Consider the following 16901-nt stretch of genomic DNA (forward strand, 5'->3'; position numbering starts at 1 on the left):
CACAAAAGTAAACTCAAAATGGATCAAAGACCTGAATGTAAGTCATGAAACCATAAAACTCCTAGGAGAAAACAGGCAAAAATATCTTGAATATAAACATGAGCAACTTTTTCCTGAACACATTTCCTCAGGCAAGGGAAACAAAATAAAAAATGAACAAATGGGACTACATCATGCTAAAAAGCTTTTGTACAGCAAAGGATACCATCAGTAGAACAAAAAGGCATCCTACAGTATGGGAGACTGTATTCATAAGTGACATATCTGATAAGGGGTTGACATCTAAAACATACAAAGAGCTCACGCACCTCAACAAACAAAAAGCTAATAACCCAATTAAAAAATGGGCAGAGGATCTGAACAGACAGTTCTCCAAAGAAGAAATTCAGATGGCCAACAGGCACATGAAAAGATGCTCCACATTGCTAGTCATCAGAGAAATGCAAATTAAAACCACAATGACATATCACCTCACACCAGTTAGGATGGCCAACATCCAAAAGACAGACAACAACAAATGTTGGCAAGGATGTCGGGAAAGGGGAACCCTCCTACACTGATGGTGGGAATATAAATTACTTCAACCATTGTGGAAAGCAATATGGAGGTTCCTCAAAAAACTAAAAATAGAAATACCATTTGACCCAGGAATTCCACTCTTAGGAATTTACCCCAAGAATGCAGGAGCCCAGTTTCAAAAAGACTTATGCACCCCTATGTTTATTGCAGCACTATTTACAATAGCCAAGAAATGGAAGCAACCTAAGTGTCCATCAGTAGATGAATGGATAAAGAAGAGGTGGTACATATACACAATGGTATATTATTCTGCCATAAGAAGAAAACAAATCTTACCATTTGCAACAACATGGGTGGTGCTAGAGGGTATTATTCTCAGTGAAATAAGCCAGGCAGAGAAAGACAAGTATCAAATGATTTCACTCATCTGTAGAGCATAAGAACAAAGCAAAAACTGAAGGAACAAAACAACAGCAGACTTATAGAACCCAAGAATGGACTAACAGTTGCCAAAGGGAAAAGGACTAGGGTGGGTGGGTGGGAAGGAAGGGAGAAGGAGAATAAGGGGCATTACAATTAGCATGCATAATGTAGCAGGGAGCACGGGGAGGGCCGTACAACACAGAGAAGACAAGTAGTGATTCTACAGCATCTTACTACGCTGATGGACAGTGACTGTAATGCTGTGTGTGGTGGGGACTTGATAATCAGGGGAATCTAGTAACCACATTGTTGCTCATGTAATTGTATATTAATGATACCAAAATAAAAATAAATAAATAAAAATAAATAATACGTTATTGTTAAAAAATGCTAACCGTCATTTGAGCTTTCAGCAAGTTGTAGTCTTTTTGCTGGTGGAGGGTCTTACCTCCATGTTGATGGCTGCAGACTGATCAGAGTAGTGGTTGCTGATGGTTGGGGTGGCTGTGAAAATGTCTTAAAATAAGACAGTGATGAAGTTTGCCACACCAATCAATTCTTCCCTTCACAAATGATTTCTCTCTAGCATGCAATGCTGTTTGATAGCATTTGACCCACAGTAGAACTTCTTTCAGAATTAGAGTCAGAATAAAATACCTAGGAATAAACCTAACAAATGAAGTGAAAGACCTATATCCTGAAAACTACAAGATACTCATAAGAAAAATGAAAGAAGACACCAATAAATGGAAATACATCCCATGCTCATGGGTAGGAAGAATTAATATTGTCAAAATGACCATCCTGCCTAAAAGATTCTACAGATTCAATGCAACTCCTATCAAAATACCAATGGCATTCTTCAACGAACTAGAGCAAATAGTTCTAAAATTCATATGGAACCACAAAAGACCCCAAAGAGACAAAGCAATTCTGAGAAGGAAGAATAAAGCTGGGGGAGTTATGCTCCCCAACTTCAAGCTCTACTATGAAGCCACAGAACAAGACAATTGGGTGCTGGCACAAGAACAGACACATAGACCAATGGAACAGACTAGAGAGCCCAGATATAAACCCAAGTATATATGGTTAATTAATATATGATAAAGAAGCCATGGACATACAATGGGGAAATGACAGCCTCTTCAACAGCTGGTGTTGGCAAAACTGGACAGCTACATGCAAGAGAATGAAACTGGATTATGTCTAACCCCATACACAAAAGTAAACTCGAAATGGAGACCTGAATGTAAGTCATGAAACCATAAAACTCTTAGAAGAAAACATAGGCAAAAATCTCTTGAATATAAACATGAGCAACTTTTTCCTGAATGCATCTCCTCAGGCAAGGGAAACAAAAGCAAAAATGAACAAATGGGACTACATCAAGCTAAAAAGCTTCTGTACAGTGAAGGATGCCATCAGCAGAACCAAAAGGTACCCTACAGTATGGGAGAATATATTTGTAAATGACAGATCCGACAAGGGGTTAACATCCAAAATATATAAAGAACTCACACGCCTCAACACCCAAGAGGCAAATAATCCAATTAAAAACTGGGCAGAGGATTTGAACAGACACTTCTCCAAAGAAGAAATTCAGATGGCCAACAGGCACATGAAAAGATGCTCCACATCTCTAATTATCAGCGAAATGCAAATTAAAACCACAATGAAATATCACCTCATACCAGTTAGGATGGCCAACATCAAAAAGACTACGAACAACAAATGCTGGTGAGGATGCGAAGAAAGGGGAACCCTCCTACACTGCTGGTGGGAATGTAAACTAGTTCAGCCATTGTAGAAAGCAATATGGAGGTTCCTCAAAAAACTGAAAGTAGAAAATACCATTTGACCCAGGAATTTCCACTCCTAAGAATTTACCCAAAGAAAACAACTTCTCAGATTCAAAATGACATATGCACCCCTATGTTTATTGCAGCACTACTCACAATAGCCAAGATATGGAAGCAACTTAGGTGTCTATCAGCAGATAAATGGATAAAGAAGATGTGGTACATATACACAATGGAATACTACTCAGCCATAAGAGCGAAACAAATCCTACCATTTGCAACAGTGTGTATGGAGCTAAAGGGTATTATGCTCAGTGAAATAAGTCAGGCAGAGAAAGACAAATACCAAATGATTTCCCTCATTTGTGGAGTATAACAAGAAGCAAAACTCAAGGAACAAAATAGCAGCAGACTCACAGACTTCAAGAAGGGACTAAGGGTTACCAAAGGGAAGGGGTCGGGGAGGGCGGGTGGGGAGGGAGGGAAAAGGGGACTGTGGGGTATCATGATTAGTGCACATGGTGTGTGTGGGGTCACAGGGAAGACAGTGTAGCACAAACAAGAGAAGTAGGGACTCTGTGGCATCTCACTACACTGATGGACAGTGACTGCAATGGGGTATGGGGGGGACACGATAATAAGGGTGAATGTAATAATCACATTGTTTTTCTTGTGAAACCTTCATAAGAGTGTATATCGATGATACCTTAATAAAAAAAATTAGAGTCAACCTCTCAAACCCTGCCACTGCCTTATCAACTAAGTTTATGTAATATTCTAAATCCTCTGTTGTCATTTCAGCAATCTTCGCAACATCTTCACTAGGAGTAGTTTCCATCTCAAGAAACCACTTTTCTTTGCTCATCCATAAGAAGTAACTTGTCATCTGTTAAAGTTTTACCATGAGAGGCAGCAATTCAGTCACATCTTCAGGCTCCACTTCTAATTCCAGTTCCCACTGTTTCTACCACATCTGCAGTTCCTTCTTTAACTGAAGTCTTAAACCCTCAAAGTCATCCATGAGGATTAGAATCAACTTCTTCCAAACACCTGTTAATGTTGGTATTTTGATCTCTTTGCTTGAATCACAGATGCTCTTAACAGCATCTGGAGTGGTGAATTTTTTCCAAAAAGTTCTCAATTTACTTTGCCCAGATCCATCAGAGGCATCACTGTCTAGGGCAGCTATCGCCTTATGAAATGTATTTCTTAAATATTGAGGATTGAAAATCTAAATTACTGCTCGATCCATGGGCTGCAGAATAGATGTGTTATCAGGTAGGAAAACAACATTAATCTTGTATATCTCTGTCAGAGCTCTTGGATGACCAGGTAAGATGTCAGTGAGTAATAATGTTTTGAAAGGAATCTTATTTTTTGACAAATAGGTCTCAACACTGACCTTAAAATAGTTAGTAAACCATATTGTAAACAGATGTGCTATCATTCAGGCTCTGTTGTTCCATTTCTAGAGCACAGGCAGATTAGATTTAGCACAATTCTTAAGAGCTCTAGGATTTTCAGAATGATCAATAAGCACTGGCTTCCACTTAAGGTCGCCAGCTGCATTAGTCCCTAGCAAGAGCGTCAGCCTGTCCTTTGAAGCCCTGAAGCCAGGCATTGACTTTTCCCCTCTACCTATGAAAGTCTTAGATGGCATCTTCTATATTAGACTGTTTCATCTACATTGAATATCTATTGTTTAGTGTTTCATTAATGAGCTTAGTTAGATGTTCTGGATAACTTGCTGCAGTTTTTCCATCAGTACTTGCTGCTTTACCTGCACTTTTATGTTATGGAGACACCTTCTTGTCCTTAAACATCATGAACCAGCCTCTGCTAGCTTCCAATTTCTTTGGCCTTCATAGAATTGAAGAGTTAGGGCCTTGCTCTGGATTAGGCTGTTTTGGTTTAAGGGAATGTTGTAGCTGGTTTGATCCCCTATCAGATCACTCAGACTTTCTCCGTATCAGTAATAAAGCTGTTTTGCTTTCTTATCATTGGAATAGCACTTTTAATTTCCTTCAAGAACTTTCCCTTTGCATTCCCTTGGCTAACTGGGGCAAGAAGTCCGGCTTTTGGCCTGTCTTGGCTTTCGAGATGCCTTCCTCACTTAATCATTTCTAGCTTTTGATTTAAAGTGAGAGACACGTGTGACTCTTTCACTTGAACGCTTAAAGGCCGTTGTAGGGCCATTAACTGGCCTAATTTCAATATTGTTGAGACTCAGGGAATAGGGAAGCCCAGGCAGAGGGGGAGAGATGTGGGAACAGCTGGTTGGTTGAGCAGTCAGAACACACACATTTTTATTGCCTAAGTTCCCTGTCTTAGATCAGTGTGGGTTGTGGTGCTCCAAAACAATTACAATAGTAACATCAAAGATCACTGATCATTATTACAAACATAATAATGATGAAAAGGTTGGAAATATTGCTGTAATTACCAAAATATGACACAGAGACATGAAGTGAGCAAATGCTGTTGGAAAATGGTGTTGACAAACTTGTTCAGCACAGGGTTGCCACAAACCATTAATTTGTAAAAAATGTAACATCTGTAAAGCGCAATAAAGTGAAGTGCAATAAAATGAGGAATACCTATACTTTACTTAAGAAAGGCTCATAGGTACTTTATTCCCTTTGTTTTTTCACGTTTGAGACTGTCTGCTCTTGCTTTTCTACTAGAACAACAACTTGGCTGGATGCAATCCTTCCATCATACTTAGCTTTCCTCAAAATGCTGTATTTTTCCGTTATCTGTTGTCATTGGATATTCCTGAGAAGAAGCCTGAGAGCAACTGATGTTTCTCCCCTAGTAGATGGTTTCCTTTGTCTGCTGGAATGCTTAAGGTATTTTTCTCTTGATCCTTGAAATTAGAAGGCGACAGTAAGCTATACTGGTGTGCAGCACTTTGTCAAGGTTTCCTGGAACGTAGTATATTCTTTTGATTTACAGACTCGGTTCTTCCTTCTTTTCAGGAAAATTTTCCTGTGTCCTATCACTAAAATCTCCCTCCCTCCAACCTTTCCTCCTGTCTCCCTTCCATCCTTCATTCGGTGGCATTCCCAGTTATCCTTATACTGGATCATCTTTGTCTATCCTTGATAGCGATTATTTTCTCTCAGATTGCTTTAATCCTTTTCTTTCCCTCTGCCTTCATTCATATTCTTTCACACCATTCCTTTACTATTAATTTTAATGTCAGTCTTTTTCTCTTATTCTTGCTGTTTCTGATTTATTAGTTCCTATAGTGATGTTACTTTTGTTTTCTATTTTCTTTGTTTTAAAATATCCCTTCTTATCTCTTTCATTGTTTTATTTATTGAATTCATGTTCTTATTTTAGTCCTGTGTTTATGTTTTTTTATGTTTCCTTAGTGAGTGGGTTCTTTCTCTTTTGCATAATCTTCCTTCCTTCCTTCCCTCCTTCCCTTCTTTCCTTCCTTCCCGTAGTATGTCTATATAGTTGCAAAACCATTTATTTTCATCCTATTTGTGCTTAAGATGAGATTCATCCATGTTATGAATATAGCTGTAGTATCATTTTCACTGCTATACAGTTTTCCATTATCTAATATACACGAATTATACATTCTCCCATGGATAGGCCTTGGGATTGCCTCCTGTTTTCTGCTACTGCAAATGATGCCGCTCTAAGTGACTGCGTGCATACCTTCTGGTGCACGTGCGCAAAGGTTTCTCTAGGAGTTACACCTAGGCGTGGGATTACTTGCTAGATTGTGGGGAGCATGCTCCTCAGCTTTAACTGGCAGTGTGAAAATCTTTTTCAAAAATCTATTTACACTCCCACCAGAATTCCTGTTGTTCTACCTACTCACCAGCACTTTATATTGCTGGACTTCTAAATTTTTACCAATTTGATGCAGATGAAATGGCATCTCACCTATGATGTGAATTTTCATTTACTTTTTTACTTAAGTAACAATTAGCTTTTTACATTTTACAACCTTGCTTTAGAACATTTTTGGTAAAACATATCAATTTTCAGTAAATATTTATTGAGTGCCTATAGCATGGCAATTTATGCTTCACTTTAGGTAATTATTAGGGAACAAAACGGACACAATCTCTGCTGTCATAGGAATTGCATGACCTTACTGCAGGGCGAGGGAGGTGAAACAGATTTAAACCTGTAAGTACAGTTTTTCTCAAGTGGTATGAGAAAAGGACAGGGTATTATGATAGAGAATAGCGGAGGGACCTCATTTAGATAGGGGATCAGGAAAACATTTATAAAAATTAAATGTATAACGCATAGAAAATTAGTGTACCTTTCACTTGCCCATTAATAATAGCTGTCATGCTATGCATAATTTAAAAGTATGATGTAGATATATACTGGTTCTTTTACAAAGAATTTTTTTTTACAAAGAATTCTTTTATCAAAGAATTTTAATGACATATTGTTAAGTGAAAAAGCCATTTGTCAAACCTGAGTATAGCATGATACCATTTTGTAGAGTTGTATGTTTATGTGATCATAATGGGAGTTTTTGAAATACTATATATAAAAAACTGGATAGTGAGGCTTCCAGTATCTTTATGTTGCTCTTTATACTTTGCTGAATTGCTTTTCATTTTTCTCTTTTGTTTCATTCTAATCAGTAATGGTGAAAATTCCTAAAAGGTTATACATGTCGCAAAGACACTATTTCTGTTTCACTCCCAACTTTTTTCCTAAAAGAGCTCTTGATTATGTCAGAAATAGTCTCTTGGAGAAAATCTTATTGGATACCAAATGCCATGAAGATATATTAAAGGTGAATTTCATTAATACAACAAATAGGTTCCACGTCTGGCTCTGACTTCCATCCGCAAGTCTTCTCCCAAGCAACCCACCTCCCTGAAAGAGACTTGGGCAAATTTAACCACATTTTGGGATCATTTTATGCAACTTTCTAAGAAGCTTAGGCCTTGTAACTCTCTAAATATTTTTAAAGACTTTCCCCTTAGATTTCCAATATTCTGTGCACCCTAACAAAATTTTAATGAATCTGCTTCTTATTCCTTTAGTGGATATATTTCCATGTCCCAGCAGCTTCTTAAAAGTCATCTTTTATACCAAGTTGGTGGTTATTTTGTTTCTCTTCTTATTACAGTGAGCAGGAGAAACTGAATTCAGACAAAGCAGAGAGGTTGGAAATACTGGAGAATATTGTTATTGCACAATAATAAACAGCAGGAAAACCGTTGAACAAAAAACCAATCTTCATAGGATTTTTATGAGTCATATAAAACTCAGTGGTTAACGTGCTTCACTGGATTTGAGAAATCCCATAAGCAAAAAGCTCATTCACCCTGGTTCTTTGTAGTTCCCCATTTAAAAGACAAAAGAATAATTAAAGGAATGTCCGGAGTTATTAGGTTTATGCTAACCTTATATTAATACTTTCCCTTACTCTAAAAGCTACTTCTATTTTTAACAAAATGTTGCCGGCTTTTTTGTTTGATTGACCTGACTTAGTCAGGAGCAACTTGGTGTGGGCTCACAGTAGGAATGGCTTGAAGGCATATTGAGAAAGATGCATCAACCTGGCAGATCCACTGAGTATTTTTAGCCCTGAAATGTGAGGTAGAGCCATCCCGTGCGCTGTGTTTCTCCGACAGACTTGTCTGCCTTGTCACTTGAGTAGGTAGCTGTGACTGGGGATACTGTTTGTAGTGAGCTCATCAATTAAACATTTGAAGTTCAGCACATGCCATAGGAACCTTTTTGATCAGTTTTTGGAGGGGAAAATGTGACGAGGTTTTGGTAAAAATAAAATGGTTCAGTAGCTCCGTGAAGTTGATTTCTATGAATGCAACACTAATTTTAATTCATTGCAGCTTTTGAAGTCCTATGAAAAGGTCGGGAAAGCCCTGAGTGCAGGAGACCCCTCCGAAAGTGGGTACATTTCTTTGAATTACCTGAAGTTTGTCCTCGACACCTTTGTATACCGATTACCAAGACGAATTTTTATCCGGCTAATGGAAAGGTGAGAGTCCCATTGTTTCCTTGGTACTTTTTTCCCAAACGTCAACTGTGAGAATAAGGAACAACTTCATTTATGTTTTATTAATATTTTAGAATTTTTTTATTGAAAATTTCAAACACATACAAAATTAAAGAGGATATTATTATGAACCTACTAATGTGCCCACTACCTAGCTCCGATGTTCAATTCAGAGGCAATCATTTCATTTCTATTCCTGCCTATTTTTTCTCAACCCTGGATATTTTTGAAATAAATACCAGACATCAAAGTTCATTGAAGAGATCTCTATGTCTCTCTAAAAGATAAAAAAAAATTTTTAATTGGTAAAAATGCCATTTTCACATCTAATATAATTATCAATAATATTAATAAATATCCAGCCAGAGATCAAATTTAGCTGATCTCATATTTTAACCGGTCTGATATTTTCTTTTATGATTTATTTGAGTCAGGATCCAAATAAGGTATGTGCTTTGCAGTTGATTGATTTTGCCATCTTTTTTTTTATCTATAGGGTCTCTCCATTTGTTAATTTTTTTCCCTTATGATTATTTGTAGAAGTCTGGATTGTTTGTTATGTGCAGTTTTTTACAATCTAAATTTGACTGATTGCAACCCATGGTGACATTCAACATGTTCTCCTGTCTCCCTCCCACAGCGTCCTGCTCCTCAACTGATAGATGCACAGACCCACGTTCAATTTTTCTGGCAAAAATACTTCATTGGTGGTGGCAGCCATCACTAGACTGGTTGTCTGCCTTGCTGTGATGTTATCAGCCATTGTTGATCATACCTGTATCCATTAGTTCACTTAGGATTGTAAAGTGGTGATACTCCACATCTCTCATTTCTTCTTTAATTGGAGTACTTCTGTCAGGAAGGCTTTCCCTCCTTGATTACTTGGCAGCAGTAGAAGAGTTAGTGTAAGAAAGGCAGGCTGTCCTTGGGTTTCCCCCACTGCTCACTACTTTTCAAGATAATGAATTGGTTCCCTAGCATCCTCCTGAAAGTGAGCAATGAGTGATTTTTCTTTTAAAAACTTTGAACCCCTCAAGAACTCCTGAAAGTGTATTTGATGTGTTTCAATTCAGGCAGTTGTTATTCCCACGGGTACTCACTTTGTCCCATGTCGGCCAGCGGGAGGCTTTTCGTGTCAGCTCCTGGTCCTGTTGGTGTGACCCTGATCATCTCATGGCTCTCTGGCTTTCTGGCGTGACGCACTGCTCCAGGCTCTCCTGATGCATCTCTTGCCCCAACCCAGAATCAGCCGTCTCTCCAAGGATCCCTGTTGCCTATCAGTTGGAAATGGTCTCTGTAGACCAAGCTCTGAGTAAGGAATGCTGTCTTTAATTGGCCTGGTGTTCTGTCCGGGCAACTCAGGGGAAGTAGGACAGAGGTTAATAGAAAGATTGTCCTGTGAAACTCTGGATACTTGGTGGACACTTCGGGGTTACCTAGAAAGGAGAGACACGAGAGAAGGAGGGAAAAAAAATAGTATTTCTAGACCAGCTGCGGTCACTGCTGACAGCCCCCTGCTTCCCTCTCGGCGTGGCCAAGGAGAGCCACTGTGCCTGACCACCATGCTTCTAGGGTGAAAGGCAGAATTTGGCCAGAGGAGTAAACATGTCCATGACTCAGAAACAGCTCTGTTGCCCTGCCTATATGTGGTGACATTTTTAGGAATTACTTTCTTGGATAGCTAAAGGTTATATAGCCATTTCTTTTTATTTCACTTTCAAAATTATACAAATAATAATTTAATAACAATAATAGAAGTAAAAACCAGAAAATCACCATCCACCTTATGTGACAAATTTACTGTTTTCATTTTTCTGCATTCTCTTCCACTTTGTATCCACATACATATATGACATTTTCATATTTGTAATCAAAGTATATCTATAGTTTTATATGGTGCGTTTTAAATAGAAGTGCATATTATAGACATTCTTCCTATTAGCTTCATAGTGTTCAAAATCATGATATTCAAAATTAATGGGTGCATGTCAAGTGCCTTTCTCTGCCAGACATTGTGGAGGTGCTGACAATGCAGAAATAAGTAACAACTCGCCCCAAGCCAGGGTGGCTGACTTGCCAGGGAGGTGGCAGTGATGACAATGATGATGAGCTCAGAGAGAGAGAGTGTTAGGAGGCTGAGGGCAGCAGAGCTGTGCTGTTATCACGACCCATCCCAGCCAGGGACCCACAGATTCCTGAGTCCTGCCCTCTCTTGCCTCCACCCAGGATTCCCAGTGGAACAGGGCACGAGAGACAATAGCAAGGTGACGTCCAAGTGCCAGGCTTACAAATAACAGATCAGGTATGTCTCCTGGTGCACAGATCTTCCTGGGAAACCGGTCCCTTTATAATTATATAGTTACCCTTTCATCCATCTGGCTTTTGTGGTCTAGCTTATCTGATATCAAAATACCCAGAACAGTTTTCTTTTGATTTCTGAGCATTTGTCAGCTATCTCTTTTCCCATCCTTTAACCTTCACTCCTTCATTATCATGTTTTAGGTGTGTTTCTTGTAAAGTAGTATATATTTGTATTTTAAAAATGAGCATATTTGCCTTCTTAATTGTCAAGTTTCGTCTCTCTCTGTTTATTGTGGTGGATGTGTTTGGATCCTCCCCACACTTCACCTTGTGTTCTCTGATGCCCTCTGCTCCCCTTTTCCTCTTCAGTTAGGCTCCATCCTATGTGGCTCTGTGCAGGTTTCCTTTGTCTTTTTTCCCTCCACTGTCTTGAGATGTAAATATCTTATTTCTATTGGTATAGAGATTACCCTTAATTTTAATTTTAATTTTAAGAGTGTTCTGAATTTATAAAGCCTAATGTTAATATTTCTACTGTCCTGGATAAAATACGCACCTGCCCCTTTCATTGTTACTGTTGGCTAGTGTTGTGATCCGGCCTTGTTTTGATAGTACCTGAATTAGTCATTATTACTGTTTTGTTTTGTTTTTTAATGTTTTTTCAGTTTTCCCGTGTTTTTTTAATGCTTTTTCAGTTTTCCCGTGATTACCAGTCTGTTCATCACTGCTTCTTAAATTGCACCCCTTCCTTCTGGAATCAGTTTCCTGAAGCATATCCTTCTGCAGTCCGTTTAGTGAGGTCCTGTAAGTGGTTAATTAAGTTCAGTCTTTGTGTTAAAAAATGTCTGTTTTCCCCTTACCCTTTCATGAAGATTTAGCAGGGAGTAGAATTCTTATTTGAGTTATTAACACTTCAACAACATTCTTCATGGTCCTCTGGCCTCTACTGCTGCTGTGGAGAGTCTGCTGTCTGATTGCCAATACTTTGTTTCCCTACAACGTGTCTTGATGTAGATGTGTTTATTTAACTTTCCCAGGCACATACCCTGTCACTCTGAAGATACTATCTTTCATGGATTTTAGAACATTCTCAGCCATTCTTATTTGAATATTGTCTCCACCCCATTCTCACTTGTCTTTTCTTCTGGAACTTCTGTTAAATACATGTTGTTGGACCTCCTCGTTTCATTTTCCACATCTCTTTCTGTTTTCCACATCTTTATCCCTCTGGGCTATATTCTGTTTTCACAGGAATCTACTTTGGTTCACAAACCCTTTCAGCTGTGCCGAGTCTACCCCAGTCCTGCATAATCCCAGGCCTCCCAGCCCCAGGTGGGCGTTGACCCTCAGCCCCAGAGCCAGGGTGCAACCCCAGGAACACTGGCAGGACACGCTGCTCTGTCCGGTCCGCTAAAGCCCCTGGGCCGCTGTGATGATGTCTCACGTTCCCGGTACTCTGGGGCTGGTTCCACGGCTTCACGCTCCTGACACCTGCGGGCCTCCCTGTCTTGGTTTCGGCTTTAGCTGTATGTTTAAAATAATTTTGTTAATAGATTGATTCTAGTAGTTGTTGATGTATTTGTTGATGTATTTCTGTGATTAGACCGGGAAGCTAGGGGGAGATCCGTTGTGTTGCCAGAAATTGTACCTTAGTGTGTTCTTGCTGGCTGGGAAGTTCGAAAGTCTCCAGAGAGTAAACAGAACTGAGGTGGACTGTTGGGAGGTAAATAGGACAGTTGGAGGAAGACGTTCCATACAAACAGCCTTTTCAAAAGGGCTGGTTTGGTGGCGTCTTGATCAGTTGTTGGGGTCTTTAATTTTATGTACCAGAATATATTTCACCATTGCCTGCCATTTGAGTCTTTAGGTTCATTTTAGTTTTGCATATGTTTGTTTGTTCATTTATTTGTTCAATCAGTCAGTCAACAACTAATTTCTGAGCACTTACCATGTACCAGGCACTGTGCTAGACACAGGGAAGCACTCATTGGAGGGCCAGAAAGACACAATTCCTGTCCTCACAGAACGGTACCTGCTGGCTCAGGAGACTGACAATCAGCAAACATATGAGTAGTGAAATAAATTATGCAGTGTGATGAGTGCTGTGGGAGGCTCAGCAGGGACTGTGACGGAGGGAGACAGAGAGGGACACAGGCCATTCGGGAGTGGTCTGGAAAGGTGAGGTTTAAACAAAGACCTGAGAGGTTTTCGGGGAGCAGCCATGGGGAGAGCCTCCGGGCAGGGGCCATGGCCCCAAGGGTTGCCTCACTTGGCGTATTCTGGGCTGGGCAGAAGCCAGTGTGCCTGGAGGCCAGTTGGCAAGAAGGTGAGGAGGTGAGAGGTGAGATGAGGAGGCAGGCAGTGCCTGGGAGGGGCTTGGGGTTATAGGAAGTGCCCGGGTCTAGAGCAGGCTTTGAGCAGGGGAATGGCTCTGTCGAAGCTTTTAGAGACCCCCCCTTCAGGCATATCAATTTTTTCTTTGGTGGGTACTTTCTTTTCTCAGAGCATATTTCTAAAAGTCAGATTCAAGGCAAGAGTGTAAAAACTTGCAAATTTTTATAAGGACTTCTGAACTGTTTTCTCTCAAGACAGTAGCAATTTACATTGCTGTCAACATTGTATGTATTCTAGTTTCATATTCTTTCCAGCATTGAATACTAACATTGTTTTAAAATGTTGATATCTTCAGAGGTATAAAGTGGTGCCTCCTTATTGTTTTAATTTATATTTTTTGGAGTGATACTGAGGCTGGACTTTCCATGAGCCTGTGCACTGCTGTGTCCCCGCTGATGTGAATGCTCCTTGTATCCTAATTGGTTAATGGCCCCACTGATGGTGTTTTAAGTCAATTTTATCACCTTTTTGTTTAATAATTTTTTATAATTAGATAATTATTAAGAGATAACCCTTTTCTGTCATAGGCATTGCAGCTATTTTTCCCACGTTGTTATTTCTCTTTCATTTATACGATCACTGTTTAGAGGTTTACATTTTAATATAATCAAATACATTAATCTTCTTCTGGAATGTCTTCTGTTGCTTAAAAATCCATAAATTCTTCACTCTTGATAAAAATTCCTTTTCTTCTCTGCTTGTTTGTCTTCTTTGAAAACAAACACTTTAATCCATCCTGACATAGGTGGATATCCAAATTAAATTATTTTTTCCAAATAGATTATCTATTTTACCATTACCACTTATTAAATAATCCTTTCTCTCCTCATTTTAAAAAAATGTCTGCTTTGCCACATAATAAATTGTATCCATGCTTTGTTGAATGTGTCTTTCTCCCCTAATCCATCAATCTCGATTGCTCTTGTGCATGGATGTTCCTATGTAGTGCTCCATGTGGCCCAGCCAATTGCCCTTTTAGGTCCTGTTGCATGAACACTGGGGTCCCTGCAGTGCCACGGCTTTTGTATCTCACCTCTTTCTTGAATTTAAGTTGTGATTGTTAAGGACCTACCACTATGTCACTTCCTAAGGAGAGAGACTCTGATGGATTCTACCATAAAGGTATTAGCCTATGAAGAACGAATTAGAGGTGGGACTGGTGTCCTGCAGCAGGTGGCACTGGGGTGGCCTTGATCTCTATTTTCCTCTTCTCTCCTCTCAAGCCCCAAAGAAGGTGGTACAGCTGGGATACTTGTTATTGCTAGAAGCGAGCACCCTCAACTCCCCTCCACCTTTGCACTCACAGCCTCACAAGAAACCATAATTCATCTTCTAAATTCAGGTTTAGTATTTTTCTAAACTTATTTGGATGAGTCCATGATTGTATTGGGCAAATTCTATGTGACTTTTTTAAAATTTATTAAGGTGTCATTGATATATACTCTTATGTAGGTTTCACAAGAAAAACAAAGTGGTTATTACATTCACCCTTATTATCAAGTACCCCCCCACACCCCATTGTAGTCACTGTCCATCAGTGTGGTAAGATGCCAGAGTCCCTACTGTCTTCTCTGAGCTACACTCTCTTCCCCGTGACCCCATACATACCATGTGCACCAATCATGATACCCCCCAGTCCCCTTCTCCCTCCCTCCCCACCCACCCTCCCACACCCCTCCCCTTTGGTAACCACTAGGCCCTTCTTGGAGTCTGTGAGTCTGCTGCTATTTTGTTCCTTCAGTTTAGCTTCATTGTTATACTCCACAAATGAGGGAAATCATTTGTTATTTGTCTTTCTCTGCCTGACTTATTTCACTGAGCATAATACTCTCTAGCTCCATCCATGTTGTTGCAAATGGTAGGATTTGTTTTCTTCTTATGGCTGAGTAGAATTCCATTGTGTATATGTACCACATCTTCTTTATCCATTCATCTACTGATGGACACTTAGGTTGCTTCCATTTCTTGGCTATTGTAAATAGTGCTGCGATAAACATAGGGGTGCATGTGTCTTTTTGAATCTGAGAAGTTGTTTTCTTTGGGTAAATTCCTAGGAGTGGAAATTCCTGGGTCAAATGGCATTTCTATTTTTAGTTTTTTGTGGAACCTCCATGTTGCTTTCCACAATGGTTGAACTAGTTTACATTCCCACCAGCAGTGTAGGAGGGTTCCCCTTTCTCCGCATCCTCACCAGCATTTGTTGTTCATAATCTTTTCGATGTTGGCCGTCCTGACTGGTGTGAGGTGATATCTCATTGTGGTTTTAATTTGCATTTCGCTGATAATTAGAGATGTGGAGCATCTTTTCATGTGCCTGTTGGCCATCTGAATTTCTTCTTTGGAGAAGTGTCTGTTCATATACTCTGCCCATTTTTTAATAGGGTTATTTGCTCTTTGTTTTGGATGTTAACCCCTTGTTGGATATGTCATTAATGAATATATTCTCCCATACTGTAGGGTACCTTTTTGTTCTGCTAATGGTATCCTTTCTGTACAGAAGCTTTTTAGCTTGATGTAGTCCCATTTGTTCATTTTTTATTTTGTTTCCCTTGCCTGAGGAGAAGCGTTCAGGAAAAAGTTGCTCATGTTTATATTCGAGAGATTTTTGCCTGTTTTCTTTTAAGAGTTTTATGATTTCATGAATTACCTATATGACTTCTGTATTTAAAAAATGATTTAAGGATTCACTAACACACCTGTACACTAATGTTCATAGCAGCTCTATTCATAATTGTCCCAAACTGGAGCCAACCCAAATGCACGGCAGCAGGGGGTTGGATAATCAAACTGGTTTATCCACACATGGAATATTTCTCAGCAATGCAAAGGAATAACCTGCTGATACATACAACATGGATAAATCTCAGAGACATTCTGCTGAGTGGAAGAAACCAGTCTCAAAGGTTGCTACTGTAGAATTCTACTTGTATGACATTCTGGGAAAGACAAAACAATAGGAATGGAGAAGAGATCAGTGGCTTCCAGGACTAAGGGTTGGGGAGGGCATGACTTCAGAGGTGCAGCTGAAGGAGGGTGTGGGGTGACACAGCTGTTCTGTATCCTGCACGAATCTACACAGGTCAAAACTCAGAATAGCGTACACCAAAACGAAGTCATTTTACTGCATTTTACTTTGAGAGATAAAATTAAAATTTTAACATTTAAAATAGAAATTAAAAAAAATTTAAAGACAACCAATACAGGAAATAATAAAGAAGGAAGTGAAATAAAATTTAAACTCTCATGCCTAACAAACTGATCTGGGAAATTATTCTTACTATCCAGTTTAAGAATGGATAGTGCAATATACACAATGGGATATTAATCAGCCATAAGAAGAAAACAAGTCCTACCATCAACAACATGGATGGAGCTAGAGGGTATTATGCTCAGTGAAATAAGCCAGGCAGAGAAAGACAAATATCAAATGATTTCACTCATCTGTGGAGTAT

The 16901-nt window shown here is 39.4% G+C and overlaps 1 protein-coding gene across 1 annotated transcript in view; it reads left to right on the forward strand.

Moving 5' to 3' along the window:
* EFCAB6 (EF-hand calcium binding domain 6) overlaps positions 1–16901 on the forward strand; it is a 209668-nt gene that overhangs the window by 47766 nt on the left and 145001 nt on the right. The window contains 1 exon segment of the mRNA XM_057508338.1: positions 8588–8736. Coding sequence (XP_057364321.1) covers positions 8588–8736 — 149 coding nt within the window.

This window comes from Manis pentadactyla, chromosome 10, assembly GCF_030020395.1.
Source record: "Manis pentadactyla isolate mManPen7 chromosome 10, mManPen7.hap1, whole genome shotgun sequence".
Classification (NCBI taxonomy): domain Eukaryota; kingdom Metazoa; phylum Chordata; class Mammalia; order Pholidota; family Manidae; genus Manis; species Manis pentadactyla.